Source organism: Montipora capricornis, chromosome 4, assembly GCF_036669925.1.
Source record: "Montipora capricornis isolate CH-2021 chromosome 4, ASM3666992v2, whole genome shotgun sequence".
NCBI lineage: Eukaryota > Metazoa > Cnidaria > Anthozoa > Scleractinia > Acroporidae > Montipora > Montipora capricornis.
The window spans coordinates 3476881-3494380 of NC_090886.1; the positions used below are offsets into that span (position 1 = coordinate 3476881).

A 17500-nucleotide genomic window follows, 5' to 3' on the forward strand; every position below is an offset into this window, starting at 1 on the left:
TATTTCACGGTATTTTTTAGCACCATTCATATTCTGAAGTTTTGGGAATTCATTTGCCTTGAAAAGTTGTCATAGATAAACTAATAATTATTGTACTTCGAATTTTTAAGGGTTAAGAGAAATCTCTATTACTTCTTGAAAATGAAGTTTACCTTTAACTGGAACACGTCTTTTTTGTCTTTGCTTCGTAACAAAGTCTTTATATTTTTTTGTTGCTCAAAGCTAATTTTTTTTGCTCAAAGTTATTATTATTATTATTTTTTGCTCATTGTGCATACAAAATTGACCTCAAGTTAATTTACATGTGGGTGCGGCTATTTTCTGTGAGATAAAAATCTAACACGATCACGTACTATTCACCGTTAACAAATAAAAATCATTGTCTGTGTGGTTTCATCTAGATCTTGAATAAACTCGCAGGTTTCTGTTTTTTGCGCTTGGTTAGCCACAGGAAGGGTTCACAGTCAGTGAGAGTGTTATTCTTTACCCAGTCTGAAATAAGGAAAGTTTTTTTTGTAATTCAAGCTTAAATATCTATAGACAAGATTTTGTCGAGAATCTCCACTTGGTATATATCTGTTGACATGGCAAAGATTTTAATTGTGTCTATTTGCTTATGGCTAGCAATTGTGCAGGATTCCATAAAAGGCTTACGATTCAGTGGAAGGTTCAGTTCGGATTCACTACAAGGCTCTTACGCAGAATTTAACGGCTGGCCAATGGCTGAAAACAGCGAGCTACAGTTTTACTTCAAAACAGCCTCGACGAAACCCGCGTTGTTGGTTTACCAGGACGCGATGGAACAACAGAACTATGATCGAGATTCCAAAGACGATTTCATTGAAGTTTCGTTATTGTCAAATGGTAATATTGAACTGCAGCTCAGTGCCAACAAATGCTCATATGAACAAGTCATTTTAAAGAACAACTTCACAGATGGACTATGGCACAAGTTCGCTATTTCAAGACACCGTTCTGAGCTCGTTTTGAGCGTAGATAACGTTTCGGCTCCACTGATTAGCTGTGAAGAGGTTCCAAGGCTTGCTGGTCTAAGAGGCAAAGCAAAAAGACCCCTTTTCATTGGAGGAATTCCATTTCTGGATTCCAAGGGAGATACTACACATCGAAAATGGTCTAAGATTGGGTTACTCAGCAAAATTGTTGACGACAACAGGTGACCTGGCCCCAGTTGTTCAAACGATGGATAACGCTATCCACCAGATAAATCACTATCCAGCGAATAAACACTAGCAAAACCAATTGAGTTATCCAGTGGATAGCTCTACGGCAGCGTTTGAACAACTGGGCCCGGATACATAAAATAGCATTTAAGAACTATTTGACAAGAACGAACTTGACATTTGGCAGCGAAATTTTGTTTTGCCAAAAAAATAAACAATTGGGTTTAAATCATTAACAAACTCGCAGCGAAATTTACCTTAATAAATGATCACAGATTCGCAGGAGTCTAAAGGCAGGCATGAAAAATTTAAGCCACACACCGCAGAAAAATATTGCGAAGTACATTCTAAATAACAGGAAAAAAATGAAAAGGAAGATCCAGGCCGGAGCACTGCCTTCCTTCAGTGCGGTATGATGCATTTTGGTAAGGTACAGATGAAATTTTAAAAGCGAAGGAAAATAACACAGCTGACATACTAGTGTAAAAGGCTTTGAATGAATCGCTAGTTCAATATTCCCAGAAACAAGTTCTTTCTCAGTTAAGATTTTCAAGACGCGGAAATCCGTTCTAAATACCATTTTGTTTTCTTTAATGTCAGTTTTTCATTGCCAACACCACTTCCCGTTTTATAATTAATGCTATTACCTTTTCTAAAATACGATAATCTTTTAATAAATTTATCAGTTTGCTTATGAATTATGAAGCCTTGGTGCCGAATGTCTTAGTAACTAAAAGACTACGGCTTGTGGACGAAGAAAATCAAAGTATAAATTATTCCTTTGGTTTTTGATGGTGCGCTGTGAAAACGGAATTTATATGGCCAATTACGTACAGAGGACAAATGAGCCAATCATTATGCCACAAGGCAAATATAGGGACCCGATGCAAAACGCGGGAAAACACGTGTGAGCAAATCACAATCGGTTTTGCCTACGAGAGTTTGGCGCGAAATCCTGATCAAATCACTAAGCACAGTGAAGCAAAAACAAAGCAATTTCGAAATCACTTTAAACAAGCTCAATTCAAAACCGCTCTTCTCCTAATTCATGTCTTTTTCCACGGCAGGTGGTTTCATGGCTGTGTTGCACTCGTGCGATACAGCAGCGCCAGAGGCAGACTTTTGGCAAATGCTAATTTAGTCAAGTCACATGGTGTACAAGGGAACTGCAGTGGTGAGGCGTGCTCTGGCAATCTTTTCAAGTGCCAAAATGGCGGACGATGCGTAGATTTGGTAATCAACACCGAGTGCAATTGTTACAGGACTGGGTACTATGGTCAATATTGCGAGCAATCAGGTAGGTCATCGATCCGCATCGCATGTCATCCACTAAATGCCAGCGGTTGAAAACGTCGTTTTCATTTTCTCTGGCTTTTTTATGAGTTGGGCGCGACTTCAGTTTGTCATGATCAAAGCGGAGAAGTCCGCTAATATTATGATGTATGACATCAACACTAATTTTGCACCTATTAAAATTTCGAATTTGTTTTCTAAAATTACTAGTGTTCATTCTTACAGCACACGCTCATCGACATCTGAGCATTTTTTTACCAAACAATCCGCTCTTAACGTTCAAAGTAAGGCCTTTTCACGTGTTGGTGTTAAAATCTGGAATGGGAAACCAACTAGTCTCAAAAACGCATCCAGAAATTGTTTTTAAAAAACTATTAGAACAAAACTAATTGAAATTCTAGAAACTGAAAACTCCTATGCCGACAAAGATACCTTAATTAAGAAGATGAAAAATTAAATTTCCAACTGAAGTTAAGTTGTCTGTAGTTTTTCTCTTTACATATTATTCTTTTACCTAGAATGCTTTCTTCTCCTTTTCTCCTAAATCCCTCTACTTCCTAAATATTTGAAAGCACGAAGAGTAATGTTTACATGTTGTTGTAGTTGTTGTTGTTGTTGTTTTATTTAATAATCATTTATTCCCTTTAAAAAAAATCGTCTAAAGGCTAATCGTGGCAAGCCAGACGGCTTGCCACGGTTAGCCTTTCGCTATTTGCAAACCAACCTAGTAATAACTTAAACTGTTTGCTGTAAATAAATAAAGCTTGAAATCTTGAAACTTTCCAACTAGTTATCAGATGCAAGCCGGAAGCAATTGAAACCGTCCATTTCTGTAAAAAAGCCAATAAGTGTCATGTTCCAGGGCACGAATATGGTCGGCACTGCCTCAGAGGTTAGCCACCCATATACTGATAATGATTCAATTGGCCGTGACTAGAATAAGTCCACTAAAATAGAGTGGCTTTATTTAAAGTTATCAAAGACTTGATAAGACTTTTTATTTATTTATTTTTTATTTTAAATAAATTATAAATTACAGATTCAATCTCTCCACTAGTTCTTTTTCATCTAATGCGTTTGGCAGATCCTTCTTGTTTCCAAGAGCTAATACTGGAATGCCAGCTAACTGAGGTTTCTCTAACAGTCCATGGAGCTCGTTTCTTGAAGCTTCTAGTTTATCATGATCAGCAGCGTCCACCATATATACAATGCAATTGACGCTCTGCAGTATCTTTCCCACATACTCCTAAATCGTGGTTGACCTCCAAGGGTGGATTTTTATGTTAGGATAAAACGCCTTACATTATAAATAACTAGAAAGAGAGAGACAAACAGACACAACAACAACAGCAACAACAAACAGTAAAACAACAGGCGAGTAGGCTTATCGAGTTGGTATGAGCACCCATTTCTTTTTAAAATAGTCTTTCGTGTTTTTAATTTTCCTTTCTATTTCGCACTTGAGAACAATTTTGTTCTTAAACCCAGTAATTTCTGGATTAATTTGGCTTCTTCTGCAGTCCCACAAAAACAATTTCCCAACGATAACAAAATAATTGAGTAAATTAAGTAAAGGGCATTGTTGCGATATTATTCCATATAAAACATTTTCCAAAGAGAGGTGTACCCGTTGATTGGATAAAAAAAGCCAGTAAGACTCAAAATCAGTCCAGAAATGTCTGGAATGTGAACAGTAATAAAAAAAGTGGCTTAAAGTTTCTGACTGAACCTTACAAAAACTGCACAGATCATTCGGTCTAAAACCGATTTTGTGCAATTTTGTGTTAGTGTAGAGTATAGAGGTAAGAACTTTGTATTGAAAGGCCTTGACGTATGATTCGAGGGCAACACGGTGAGGTAAAATAAAAAAGTGTTTTATTTGATCAGAAGAAAAATTAAAATTTCTTTGCAGTGTATGGACTATATAGGGTGGCTGCGCTTTCTTTCCGACAAGAAGTGAATAATAATCTTTTGATTTCTTTTCCAATACGTCAAAGACGTTGTATTCCGTCACAAATGTGAGGGCTGTTATAGACGGAGACTTATTGGTGCCTTTTAAATGGGGTGGTATAGAATGACGAAGGCCGGCCCACTGCAGAAAGTTAGTTTTCTTTATAGTTTTTGAGAATATGCTGTAAGATTGTCTGTTGTCAAGGTCCAGTAGAAGGTTATGTGTGTAAACAATTCTACAATCAAAGTAATTTTTGTAAAAAACTGGTTTTTTATCTATACGTATTTCTCTGTTATTCCAAATAATATTTTCCCAATCTTTTTCTGAAGCGAACGTTTCGCGAAATTCTGACCACCATGACAAAAGTTCATGGTAAAATTGGGAAGAAATTATATAATCTTTGATATCATAGTTACAATTCATGAAGAACAAACCACCGAAGGGTTGTAATTTGTGTCCCAGATATCTCTTCCATATTCCATCATTATTATTAAAAATCCTTCCTAGCCATGCTAACCTTAAAGACTTCACCATGCACTCTAGATCAATCATTTTTAGACCACCCTCCGAATATTCATTTATTGTTGACACTCGAGTTACCTTATCTGTGCCGTTCCATAGGAATTTGAATATCATTTGATTCAATTGTTTAACCTCTTCCTTAGGTGTGGGTAACACTTTGCTTCGCTTTTCTTTTAGAATGACAAATGGCATGAGCCCTTATGTTAAATTTAATCCACTCCCAAACGCTGCGATCATCTGACAGATCTTTCCGTCCTTCCGCCGTCCATATTGGGGGCTGTTTACATGGATGTAGGAAGATCCTAGCGCTAGGAAGATCCTAGAATGCGAAACAACTTTTCGTTTGGTTTACATGCAGAAATTTCTGTCTAGGTGGAAGTGGAGAATGAAAGCAAGATGGCGGGCGAGAACAACAAACACGTAATTCGGATGTATTCGGATGTATTCGGATAAATTCGCATGCCTTCGACTCGCAGCGTTTTCGACATTGCTGTCGATCGATTGCTCGTTACTTTCCACTGTGTCTCTCGCTTGGGTGGTGAAACAAAACTGGTCCTGAATATTGTCGGCGGTCATCAGAATCATTAGAATCGTCCTGTGGCAACGCCAGACGAAATTGTCGACCTTTGGTAGCTGAATACCGTGAACACCCGGCCGCCGCCATGTTTGTTTTTTTGTCCCTAGTACCAGGAACTTCCGAACGAAGGCAGTTTACATGGTGCTAGGATCTTCCCTCCTCTCAGATAGGATGATCCTAGCGGTAGGATGATCCTAGCACTGGGGCCAAATACAACCCTTCACATGTAAACTGAAAGCTGAAAACATACCGCGCTCGGATGATCCTAGTGCTAGGATGATCCCAGCGCTAGGATCATCCTCTTTCCATGTAAACGGGCCCTTGGGATCATTTCAGTGATACTATCTATGTATTCTTCATCGGCCAACAAAGAACAATTCATCTTCCAATGACCCGGCCCTTTGATCTCGTTTTGAAGTTTTCCAATTTCTAAGAAAATTGCATCGTGGTCTGTTCTTATTGCCGGAATTATATCAGTTGATCGTACTAAATCATTTAAGTTGTTCGAAATCAGCCAGTAATCCAGCCGGCAAAATATTCTGGGGGATTTTTGACTCCATGTGAAACTCATTGTCTCTGACTTGTTTGTTTAGATACACCAAGATGGCCTCCGTGACGTCATTGTCGAAATGTATCGTTTGACAAACCAAAGTAACTGAGGCTCTGGAGTTATTGGTTTTATATTATCACTAGCTTCTGAACCCATTGTATTCGGTTTGTAAACAAGGACGCTTTATCAAATTATGCCCTTTTTTATCCTCAGGCAGTTCACCGACAGCTGCCAATGAAAGCAGCTCATTGGCAACAAGAACACCAAACTTTCAACGGGACTCTGAGAGTGAAAACAACAACAACAACAACAACAACCTTAACAATAACGAAGAAGACGTAAATAGTGATTCATCGACAGCAAGGGAAAAGAAAGATCCTCGTAATTCCTCCGTGTCTTTTCTCGCCCTCGGTCCAAAATGGTGCTTACTTATCTTGATGGCTAATTTTGTCAGTACTAGTTGTGTCCTTAATTAACCGCCCTCAGTAAAATAAGACACGCAGCATTCTGCATCTGGGATGTGGAAATGAAAGGCTTGAGTAAGGAAATTGATTAATTAAGAGAGATTAGTTGACGATACGCGTTAAATAAGTACGAGTGGGAAATCGTCGGCTCTATGGATAGGATTGACAAGGCTATGCATGTGACCTGAACACTGGGATTTAGTGAATTTTAAGAGGGTAATTTCAAAAGACGATATTATCTCAGTTTTTAGAGTGAATGCTGATGCGGAAATCTTGTGATGTCTTGTAGTTCTCGTGATTTCTATCATGCGGCATTCTGCATCTAGGATGAGGAAATGAAGGGCTTGAGTAAGGAAATTGGTTAAAAGAAATTAGAACGATTTTTAGTTGACGATAGGTGTTAAATAAGAGGATGGAATATCTGAATGGATAAGGTTGCTGCGTTTCTATTGGCTGCCGCCTTTATCAATGAATTTTTTTAAAAGAGCAGCTTCATTTAACGATAAGATCTCATTTTTACTCCCGCAGGGATTTTGCCTAGAGGCAAGATCCCGAAAAGGCATCATTGTCACAGTGATATAGTAATTGCCCCAGCAGGGATTTTGCCCAGAGGCCAAAAGCCGAGGAGGCAAACTAGAAGCCCCCACCTAAAAGGGGAAAATATGTAACTTAATACGTAAATTGGTAGATATTGAAAAGGGGGAAGCAATCTCGATTTGCTCAACCGAGCGCCCAAGGCGGCTTCGGTATTGCTTAACGGGGCGCGTAAGGTGGTATCAGTATTGTTCACCGAGTTCGCGAGGTGTTCTGGGTAACTTGAGTCATGAGGCAGAAAGTCACAAGGAGTTCCGCATAGCGATTGAACGTGAGTAATTTTCGAATATTTACAGCAATTCCTTTTACTTTGAAATCAAAGATCATGGTATCATATTGCCTTGGTAAGAAAACGATTTTTTAGGCACAAATCATCCACTTGGATTACGATTTGTCAGACAAATGAAATCAGAAACAGGGGCGACAGACTCGGCCACAAACTGCTATAGACGCGACCTCAGAAAGCAAAAGCATAGTCTCAGTATCAACATTTTCAAACAATCTTGATCATTTTTACAACATATGGTCAAAAGGAGCCAACATGATGGCTAATTTCTTCACTATATTCTTAGCTAATATTTTCGACTTTGCAGCCATCTTCAGGCTTGTGTAAAGTGAAAATAAAACTACTTATGAGTTAAAATATACAATGAGCATTATGCATAACCAATAAGCTAAGCCACCAAACCAAGCAGACTAATAAGCGATCATGGGCCCATGACTACAATAGCTATTCAGATAATTAGCGATCCGTCTATAAGCGAGTTTTGTTTCTAGTTGTAGCTTGCGCGTGCATAGAGTTACAATGATATAGTATTACATATGTAGCGTGTATGACCAGGAAAAATCTCGACTTGAAAGCTGCAAGCGCCAACGGAATAATCGGGACATGATGACGTATTCACACCAAATGCCCGCAAGTAAGTCTTGGGTAATGATGACTTAGAAGAGAATGACCGAAGAACAAGAGATCACGTGAACATAATTGTGGAAAAACATCTTGCCATTTGTGTGTCGGTATAGTGCTTCTTAAGTCGTTTGAACTTCATTTTTGTGTGAGCGGGATCCACGTAATCGATTAAATTTTCCCCGAATTGTTGAGCGAGTACAAGATGGAATAATTGCAAAATACTTAAATACTAACGAGTTCTAGTACCCTCGTCATATGTCACGGTGCGTCACACAACACATGCCGCGCAATCGAGCGTTGGAGCATCTTCTTAACTCAAGTCTATTTTCTCACAAAGGAGCCGGAAAGTGCGTAAATTATCTTATCACCACAAGGAAAATCCTTTACTTTGATTATTAAAAGAGTTGCGAACGGACGGTTTCATTTCGGTAAATTGATGAACATTGCGCAGCCACACACAACTTTCGAATACATTATCTCAACATAAGAAACTCTTAAACATGCAAAACAATGTCATGGGTAACTGCATTGTTGGGGATACTCTCAATTCTAATTTTGTTACAAGAAGAGTTTCCTACACAAATCTTTCACTTCATGTACCTATCATTTTTAACAATACTGTAACACCATTTCAGTTCCTCATCCGTTCAGATTTTAACACTTCCTGTTCCTTATTATTCATTTGAGCATTTAATCCTATTACTGCGATTATATAATCCAGATCAAGGGCATCTAAATAAAGCATTGACATCAAACCGTGCAACATTAAACACTTAATGACTGGTCCCGAGGGAAACAGTTCATTTTGTTTCCCGAGAATCTCAATAGGAGCTTAAGCACGCGCGTTTTTGAGACGCGGACGGCAACCGGAAGAGAACATTTCGCGTGCCCGGGCAATCTCGTACCCAGAGTCCTCGGGATTTTTGGCCAGCGGGTGAACGCCCGGAGAGACTCTGGGATAATCGACTCCATTTTCCCAGAAAACGTGGGTTCCGGTCTTATTACGTATGCTTGAGTTTAAACGGAAACAGAATAGAGAAAACCGTAAACAGTAGAAATGGCGGGTTGAAAGTGTTGGAGAAGCAGGAATTTTAGCCTTACAAAGAAAGTGGGCCCGGTTGTTCGAAAGCCGATTAACTTAACCCTGGATTAGCGTAAACTTTTGTTTCATGTTTTCCACTGTTTGGTGAAAGTTCCTTTTGCTTAATTTTGCTTTTCAAGATTGACTTCCTCTAATGTAAAGTTTTGTCAAATATCAGCGTTGAACAGCATTTGGTAAATTTTTAATCTGGGATTAGAGTTAATCGGCTTTCGAACAACCGGGGCCTGGAGAAATGATCATTGGCTTGCTGTAAGAGCAAGTGAAGATGAAACCTCTGACGCTTTCGGTTAAGTGTATTTTTAGTGTTTCAGCGTACATTCCATCGTTCAGAATGCCATCGTGCAAGCAACACGATCGACAATTTTTTTGTGGAAACGACACAATTGTCCTCTTCTACTACAATTTGATGTTTCCGTATCTGAATGGCTTCGACAAGACCTTATTCCACGGATTTCTCCTCAAAGAGACTGATGTAATGTTTTCCCACGGTAATTTTGCAACAGCAACAGTAATCACTTTTTAGCAGCGTGGGAAAATTCCCGTGAGGTATATGACATAATTCAAACCTCGTCATTTTATTATTTTTGTGATTTATATATTTCTGAGGTAGAAAAAAAAAACAGCACTGAAACTAGTTTTAGATTTTGAATCTCCCTCCAAATTCTGGGGCTTCCGAATTACTTACCGACTTCCTGTCGGACTGCCATTGTTTCGCAAGCGGCCAATCAAAAAGATAGTTCAAGTCGATTATCCCAGAGTCTCTCCTGGCGCTCACCCGCTGGCCAAAAAGCCCGAAGACTCTGGGTACGAGATTGGTGCCCGGGCAGTGGTGTCTCACAGATTTTTATACTAATCATCTCTAATAGAGAAACGATACTTAGCAATGTAAATGTGGTTGTGTGAAGACAAGTTAACAGGGAAAACTACTCACTTCCGGTCGCCGTCCGCGTCTCAAAAACGCGCGTGCTTAAGCGCCCTAATATTTCCCCGAGGTGCAGCCGAGGGAAACATTGAAATTCGAGGGAAACAAAATAAACTATTTCCCGAGGGACCAGTCATTAAGTGATTTGTTACATAGCACAAAAAAAAACGTTCAACGTCAACAGCAACGGCGGTCGTAGGTCAACAGTCGCGGGTAACAGTGCACTGTTACCCTCTGACGTCATAGATTTTGCACTGTTGCCCGCTCAGAGACTTTTGGCGGGAAACAGTTTTATTGTTAGATGTCATGTGACATCGAAGTAACCAGTGAGAGCGCTATATAACAGTGGTTATTCACGTAACTCAAGACTAAAAAACTTCATCATCCATTGCAGCATGTTAGGTATTTAAATAACAATGGCCCCATTGAGGTAAAAATTGACCTTGCGTTTCCTTTAGTTTCTGTTTCGACTGGTACACCATCGTGTCCGCCATGATCAAACCGCCTACTTTTTTATTACAATTTTTTAAACTTACTTTTTAAAGAAAATTTGAGTGAACTCCAGCCTTGCTTGGGAAACTGATTCTTGGGTTCCAGAAACACTGGAAACAGCGTTTCTGAGTGTGCTTTCAAAAATATGTCCGCTACTTCACAAAACTGTTGAAAACCCAGCAGATTTGTTCTCTCCCCGCTTCAACATCAACTGCTTCGTTTGTAAGCTTCCGCCTCTACTTGGGCCCTGGACACATTGAATTCTGCGTACAACTATACTTAACAGCGCGGGCAGCTGTAGTGTCAGCTATAATAGTTTAAAGTGAATGATGAGGCGGACATCTTGTCTTTCAGCGATGTCTTGTGCTTCTTGTGATTCTTTTCGTTCATATAAGAAATTTAATTTTTGCGCTTTAAAACAGGGGATAAGTGCTTTTGAAAATAACGCTGTTGCCTGGGTTTGACTTTGAATGGTTGGTGATTGGCCAAAAAATCTCTCTTGACTCTCCTATTCAGTGGCTTAGTTAATACATAGTTACGTTAATAGGCTAGTTTCGAATTGTGCAGCATCAAAAGAACAGAGTCGAGGTTCAGCAGAATAATTTGCATTTTCCTTTGTTCTGAACAATACAAAATGCTAATTAATGCGCTGAACCTCGAAACTAGCCTATTACTCGATAATGAGTTTATTATAGTCTCAAGCTTATACACCCTTTTAATAAGTCTAATATGTGCCGTTTTCCGCTAATGACGTCGAACTCTTGCTTTCAAATTTTATTTAGAAATGTACAAAGGCCTAAAACTTTTCCGATTTCTTTTCTTGTTTGAAGCCTTTGTACATTTCTGAATAAATTTTAAAAGCATGAGTTTGACGTCATTAGCGGAAAAGGGCATTTATTAGACTTGTTAAAAGGGTGTATAGAGGTCGTAATAATCCGTTAATCAAAAGCGATACCCTAGGGACAGATGTTATGCATGACCAGATCAGTAAATATGGCCAGTTAAATTAATCTACTATATTTCCATTGCTACATTTTTAAAGCGCGTTGGTCTTATTTAAGTGTTTAATCATTTCCAAGTAAAGTTTGCAAACATTTATATTCAAGTAGCAGACGACAACATGCTTCAGACTGTTTGATTGCCTCCCTTTCCAAACGAGGCCAAGTCTGACGTCTTTCTTTCAGAACTTTGCTTTCACTCAACTCAAATGTCATGATCTGAAACTTACCTAAGACTGTCTTCAGCATGCTGAGTATTCAAGGACAACGCACTCGCTCATGCGCAGAAAAAAAGAATAAAGATTAGGAACAGTAGTGGTATCTTTAAACACTGGGCCACTTGAATAGCCCTGTCTAGAACCTTCTTTCTACTTTCAAATAGCTTGTGCCCCGACAAGGCAGTGAGAGAGAGAAATTTCGGCCCCTTGACCATCTGTGACGGATCCCTTTCCCGCGTCAGCTGAATTCTACGGAAGCTTGAAGGTTGCGAGTTGTGATGGTGACAAGTCGGTGGTCGGATTTTCAACAAGTCGGATGTCACCTACATGCTTCCGTAGGGATTCCCTCGTAGCACATATTCTCTTCGAGCAATGTAAATATTGACAATGTCTGTATTGCCCCGTATCATCCATGTGGTAGATGCAAACCTCATAGCCCACTTTTGTTTTATTAAAATTCACTCACAAACAAAAGGCATCATCTCGAGGCTCTGGGGAATAAATAGAAGGATTTGTATAAGTTTCTTCCCCAGAGATAATCCCTTTTGTTTGGGACTGAATTTTAATATATCGAAAGTGGGCTATTCCATCGTGAAAGAAATAGTTTGCCATGCGTATTCCCTATTACCCAAAATTACTATGGAATAGTTACCTTTTAAAGTTCTAAAACAATGTATTCCGCAAACCAGTTTGAATCTTTAAGTGATTGACGAGGGTAAAACATGTTTACCACCAAACCCTATGCCGTACGCCTTAGTAGTGGAAGTCAGAATAGCGTAGTGATTATCATCCGCGCCTTACACCTATGCAATAGTATGTAGGCCGAGTGTCAGTCGATCTCAACCGTACTCGAGGATCTTCCTCCGAATGGAGCGTTTTCACTCTTTTGACCAGCAGCCATATTGGATTACTGAAACAAATGAAAGTATTTGCATATAAATAGAGTACCATTCCCGGAAGATTAGTTTGGTACACCATCATGGCCACCATTTTCTTTGTTTTGGGACACCAAGATGGCCGCCGTGACGTCATGTGAAAACGCTCTATACTCTGGTCTGACTTTGTCATCAAAACCGACTCCCAGTTAATTACGTCTGGCTGCTCACCAACCGTGACGGCAACGGTGTCGATTCGGTCGACTCAAGCCGAGTCGGTTGTCCGCGTGCACCGGACTTGGGCCTGGGCACACTACGTGCGCACGCAACGAAGCAGGTTTCAAACGAAAAACCTTCAATAACAATGACCACAACCAGGTTTTCTGAACCCGCGAGACTAAGCACCCCCAGCAAACCATTGCTTTAACGAAAACCACTGGTCAGCAACCTGGTTCTGGTCATTGCTGTCTAAGGTCTTCCGTTTCAAACTTTGCAACGTCGCACGTGAAACCATAAAGAAACTCTTTCTTCGTTGTACGCAAGCTATTTAAGGGCACCTTAAAGCGTCAGGGAGTATATTCGAGAAAAAATGAATTTCAAAAACGCTTGTTTTGGCTTTCAAATTTCCCGGGAAGCGCCATCTTGAATAATTGTGACTTGTCGTGGTTGCTCTACTGTTCCAGAACAAACGCTCTTTGTATCAGAACAATAGAGCAACCACGACACGTCACAATTATTCAAGATGGCGGCGCCCGGGAAATCAGCCAAAACAAGTCTTTTTGAAATTCATTTTTTTCGGATACAAATGCTTTCATTGGAAAAAGTTTGAACAATTTTAATTGTTAACATTATGTTCTGTGGTTAAAGTTATTTTGTTGTTTTAGTGGAGGTTCCCTTTAAACAAGCTGAAAAAAAAATCTTCAGAAAACTATCTGGAAAAAAAAATTTCAACTTTCCTGATGCCTTCGTAAGCCTACCGAAAGTACAATGTTCAACAAGTTACGTATGTTGGTTTGTTATTCTTTGTTAGTTGGTCGCGTATGGAGTGCATCGACCTGTTAATCGTTGCACAAGCGCAGTGTACAAACCACCTTAAACTCGGCGTGTATACCACGACGTCACTTTGCCAAGATTTCCAGAAAATATATACCCGGTGAAGGGTGTATTATAACAAACTTTCTCCAGAAATTCCGACCGAAAATTTTCCATTTGCCATTATCTCCTGGTTCCCGGCCCTTTGAGGGTTGCCTTCACAATAGGACATTTGCATGATGACGCCATGTGACTACAAGTACCAGAATCCTTCAGGTTTCGCTTGTGTCATGTTAATTAGAGCTATTGTTATTTTTACCCCACTGGGAATACAAAATTTAAATATGAAAAGAAAAACAAACTGAATTGTGGTAGTTGTAGTCAAATGACGCCATCGTGAAAATTGCCCATTTGGAAACGCAACATTTTAATGGTATACAAAATTTCGTCCGGTTGATTGGTGTATTTGGAAAACCGATTACTGATTAAGCAATGGTCACTCCACTCGGAATTTTCCAACAAACAGTAAACAAAGTTGGTTTGAAAAACTCGTTTTAGTTCAACCTGTTTCAGAGAGCGAGTTTCAATCGAGTGTCGTAAAACCAAAACCAAAGTAATCACTTCGGCCAATCAAAAAAAACAGAGACAATCCAGTAAACCAATCAAAACTCGAAGTAATTACACGTAGCCGACACAAAGCGCGGGAAAAAGTGCACGCGCGAGCAAGGATTGGTTTTGGTTTCACTTCTGATTGGTTGAAAGTGGCCCGAGAACTTTCAACCAATCACTGAGTGAAGTATGCAAAACCAAAGCAATTCGCTAATTACTTTCGACATTCAATTGAAAACTGCTCTATTTGTTGTGAGTAGGTCGTCTAAAACATGCTTGCACACCCAGTGTGCTTTTCAATAGAAAAAAACGCGTGGATGCCTTTCACACTAAAATCGAGGAAACAATCGGTTAAGATTAAAACTAAACTGCGAAATAGCCAAGAGTATTACCGCAAATACTTGAGATCTATAAACAAAGCGAAGGGCAGGTGACGTTAGAAATAAGATCCCTTGAGGAGAAAAATGATGATTTTTATCAGAAATATGAATTTTACAACTGTTCATCAGAAACAAAGTATGCAAAAAAGAATTGACAAAAGAGACCGTGACATACTTAAAACTACAAAGATCATAGAGTCATTTATAATAGAATCTGTCGTAAATAAAATGCATTTCTCCAGTGAGCTCGAGAAGACCTCTTAAATAACCAGACGTGTGTGAAGTCCTCAACTTTTGGTTTATTCAGTATCTCGTCGCGGATAATTCTTGTTTGATAAGAAAGATTTTTTTCCTGTTTAACGTAGGGGGTTTTAATCCCAAAGAAGAATTTAAAACACGTACAAATAAAGGTAAAAAGAAAATGCTTGTTTTTATTTGTATTCTGCCTGAGGGATGAATGAGTTCGAAATTGCCTTCGCCGATTTTCGCTTCTTCTTTAAATCAGTGTATATCTCCCTAAGTTTTGCTGAAATAAGGGAAAATAGTGGAAAATAGTTGATTTTGTGGGACTATTAAGCTCATCCGAGATTCATTGGTTAATTTATGACGGCAATTTAGATTGAAAAATACCACGGAATCACGTTCCACTTTTGTTACGTGCCATTTTGGTCACATTTTGTTTCGCCTGCACTTCATTGCCAAAAAAGAATTGACAGGGAAGAATTGAAGGGAAGTAACAGAAAACTCAACCGTTAAGTGTTCTAAAACTCAAGAAGTAGAGTAATGAGAAATTCATGGAACTAAACAAACAATGCGCACTGAAAGAATTGAGTTTCGACTATGACCGCTTCTTTGAATTTTTTATTTCATCGCTGTGATCCCGCGTCGCTCTATCGCTGTTTTGTTGTTATATAAACTTGCGATTGTTTTAATTTATAATGGACGCATTTATACTGAGCAAGACTGAGTTATAAACCAAATGGAAGAATGATACGTTTTAAATCCTGGAGAATCGAAGGAGAATAAATACTTACTATGCCGTTTCCTGGAGAGAAATTTTTAACCCAGAACAACGCAGGTAAACTCAAACGATCCAGTATACCGACAAATTACGTTTGACCACGATCGTGAAATTAATGTTTATTTTCACAAAATCGCTGAATAGAAAACCAGAAGACTAAGCGATAAGAAATTATTATTTAATGTATTTCGTTTCCCGCTTCCCTTTTTAGCCACGCCGCAGTTTTGCCGTAAGAGCTTTGGAAAGCACGGAGGAGCAGACACGAGCCGATGAGAAAAAGAACATAACTGCGCTAAATTATACTTCAACTCTGCATTGCAAATAAACGTCCTTGAATAAAATAAATATAGAAACTCCTGAATTTTTAATGAAGCTACTCGCTAAATGAACAGAGCAAATTAATCGGAGTTTACAAACAAATGCGCGTGAAAGCACACATTTCGGCTTCGAATCCGTAAGCCAGCTCCGAAGTTTGGAGCCACTGCGAAGGAAAATCTTCGGGATTACATCAAGGGGATGAAAGTTCTTTTTTCCCTACAGTCAGTTTATATCGCATTAATGAGCGCTATTTGAAGAATATTAGCACATAAAAGCATTCAGTGAGATGTCATCAAAACGCAGCACTTTTGACGCCTCATAATTTTAAGAAATAAGCAGAATTTTGGCCTTCGGGTGTAATGTGGAAGCACTTAAATCTTTACCAATGGGCTTTCGTTGTATGCTTTTATGTATAACCGTGAAATCTCCGCCAGAATGACTAGTCAATGCTTTCAAATTTTCATGACTCCTTGCTTCCATGGAGGACCCTTGTTAAGTTTTCCCTATTTCCCAAAATATCTACTATTTTAGGAGATAAGAATGGAGCGCAATTCGCCAATGAGGTTGTCGTAATCGCAGATAGCGGGTATGTGGTTGAGAGATGACGACAGTGAACGAATCAACTTAAAAATTTCCAGGTTATTTAAACGCAATGCAAGCTCTGCTATTAAACCAGCAGCATGCAGCGGCCGACTGACTTTCACTGTGATCTTCGCTGCAGAACAAGACAACTATGACGATGCCAGACATAATCATGGTACTATTATTTCTGATGGCTTCCATGTTGCTGCGACAAAACACACTGGTCGAAAGCAGCCACTCCGCCGGATTGCGTTTTTCCGGACGAATGTCTCCCAATTCGGCTACAGTTTCACACGCCGTGTATGAGCCATGGAGCTGGCGTCCTAATGCCACGCTTCAGTTTTTCTTCCAGACAAGTTCGCGAGAGAAGGCATTGATTTTTTATCAAGAAGACAACGGCCAAAAGGATCAATTTATGGATTTTTTTCTCATATCTGGCCACGCTCGCTTGCGTGCAAGAGTTGGAAAAAAAATGGAGAACACTGAGGAAAGAGTAATTAAACGTGACTTCGCCGATGTCAAGTGGCATAAAGTTAAAATTGAGTCAACTGAGAAAGAAATATTATTTTCCATAGATGACACTTACGCAAGTCCCACCATTTTATTCTCTAAAAATGATGAACCGTTGCTCAATGGTCCTTTGTTTATAGCGGGAATTCCACTGGAAAAACAACAATGGTCGAATCGTGAGTTATTCAGCGATGTCTTCCTCGAAGATAGGTAATGTATAGTATGGATAATTCTTTGATGACCATGGTTAAAAATAGCCATATTTGCAAAACATATTCTACTTATTTATACCAGCAAATCTCTTGATTTTGCTGATCGGTCTTTTCAGTCTACAGTATTATTATTATCATCATTATCATTATCATTATTATTATTATTATGTTCTCCTGAAGGAGTAAC

At 39.2% G+C, this 17500-nt stretch overlaps 2 protein-coding genes across 3 annotated transcripts in view; both read left to right on the top strand.

Annotated features, from left to right (window-relative positions):
- Positions 1–7769, top strand: part of LOC138045236 (neurexin-3-like) — a 14059-nt gene extending 6290 nt beyond the window's left edge. Inside the window, exons 3-5 of the mRNA XM_068891662.1 lie at positions 625–1174; positions 2249–2478; positions 6288–7769. Of these exons, the coding sequence (XP_068747763.1) occupies positions 625–1174; positions 2249–2478; positions 6288–6550 (1043 nt within the window). The 3' untranslated portion in view covers positions 6551–7769. The remainder of the gene's footprint in view (positions 1–624; positions 1175–2248; positions 2479–6287) is intronic.
- Positions 7348–17500, top strand: part of LOC138045237 (neurexin-3b-like) — a 20020-nt gene continuing 9867 nt past the window's right edge. Inside the window, exons 1-2 of one of the 2 annotated variants that reach the window (XM_068891664.1) lie at positions 7348–7403; positions 16731–17311. In XM_068891664.1, coding sequence (XP_068747765.1) covers positions 16743–17311 — 569 coding nt within the window. In that variant the 5' untranslated portion in view covers positions 7348–7403; positions 16731–16742. Of the gene's footprint in view, positions 7404–16540; positions 17312–17500 lie in introns of those variants that run through there. The other variant, XM_068891663.1, reaches the window with a different exon arrangement.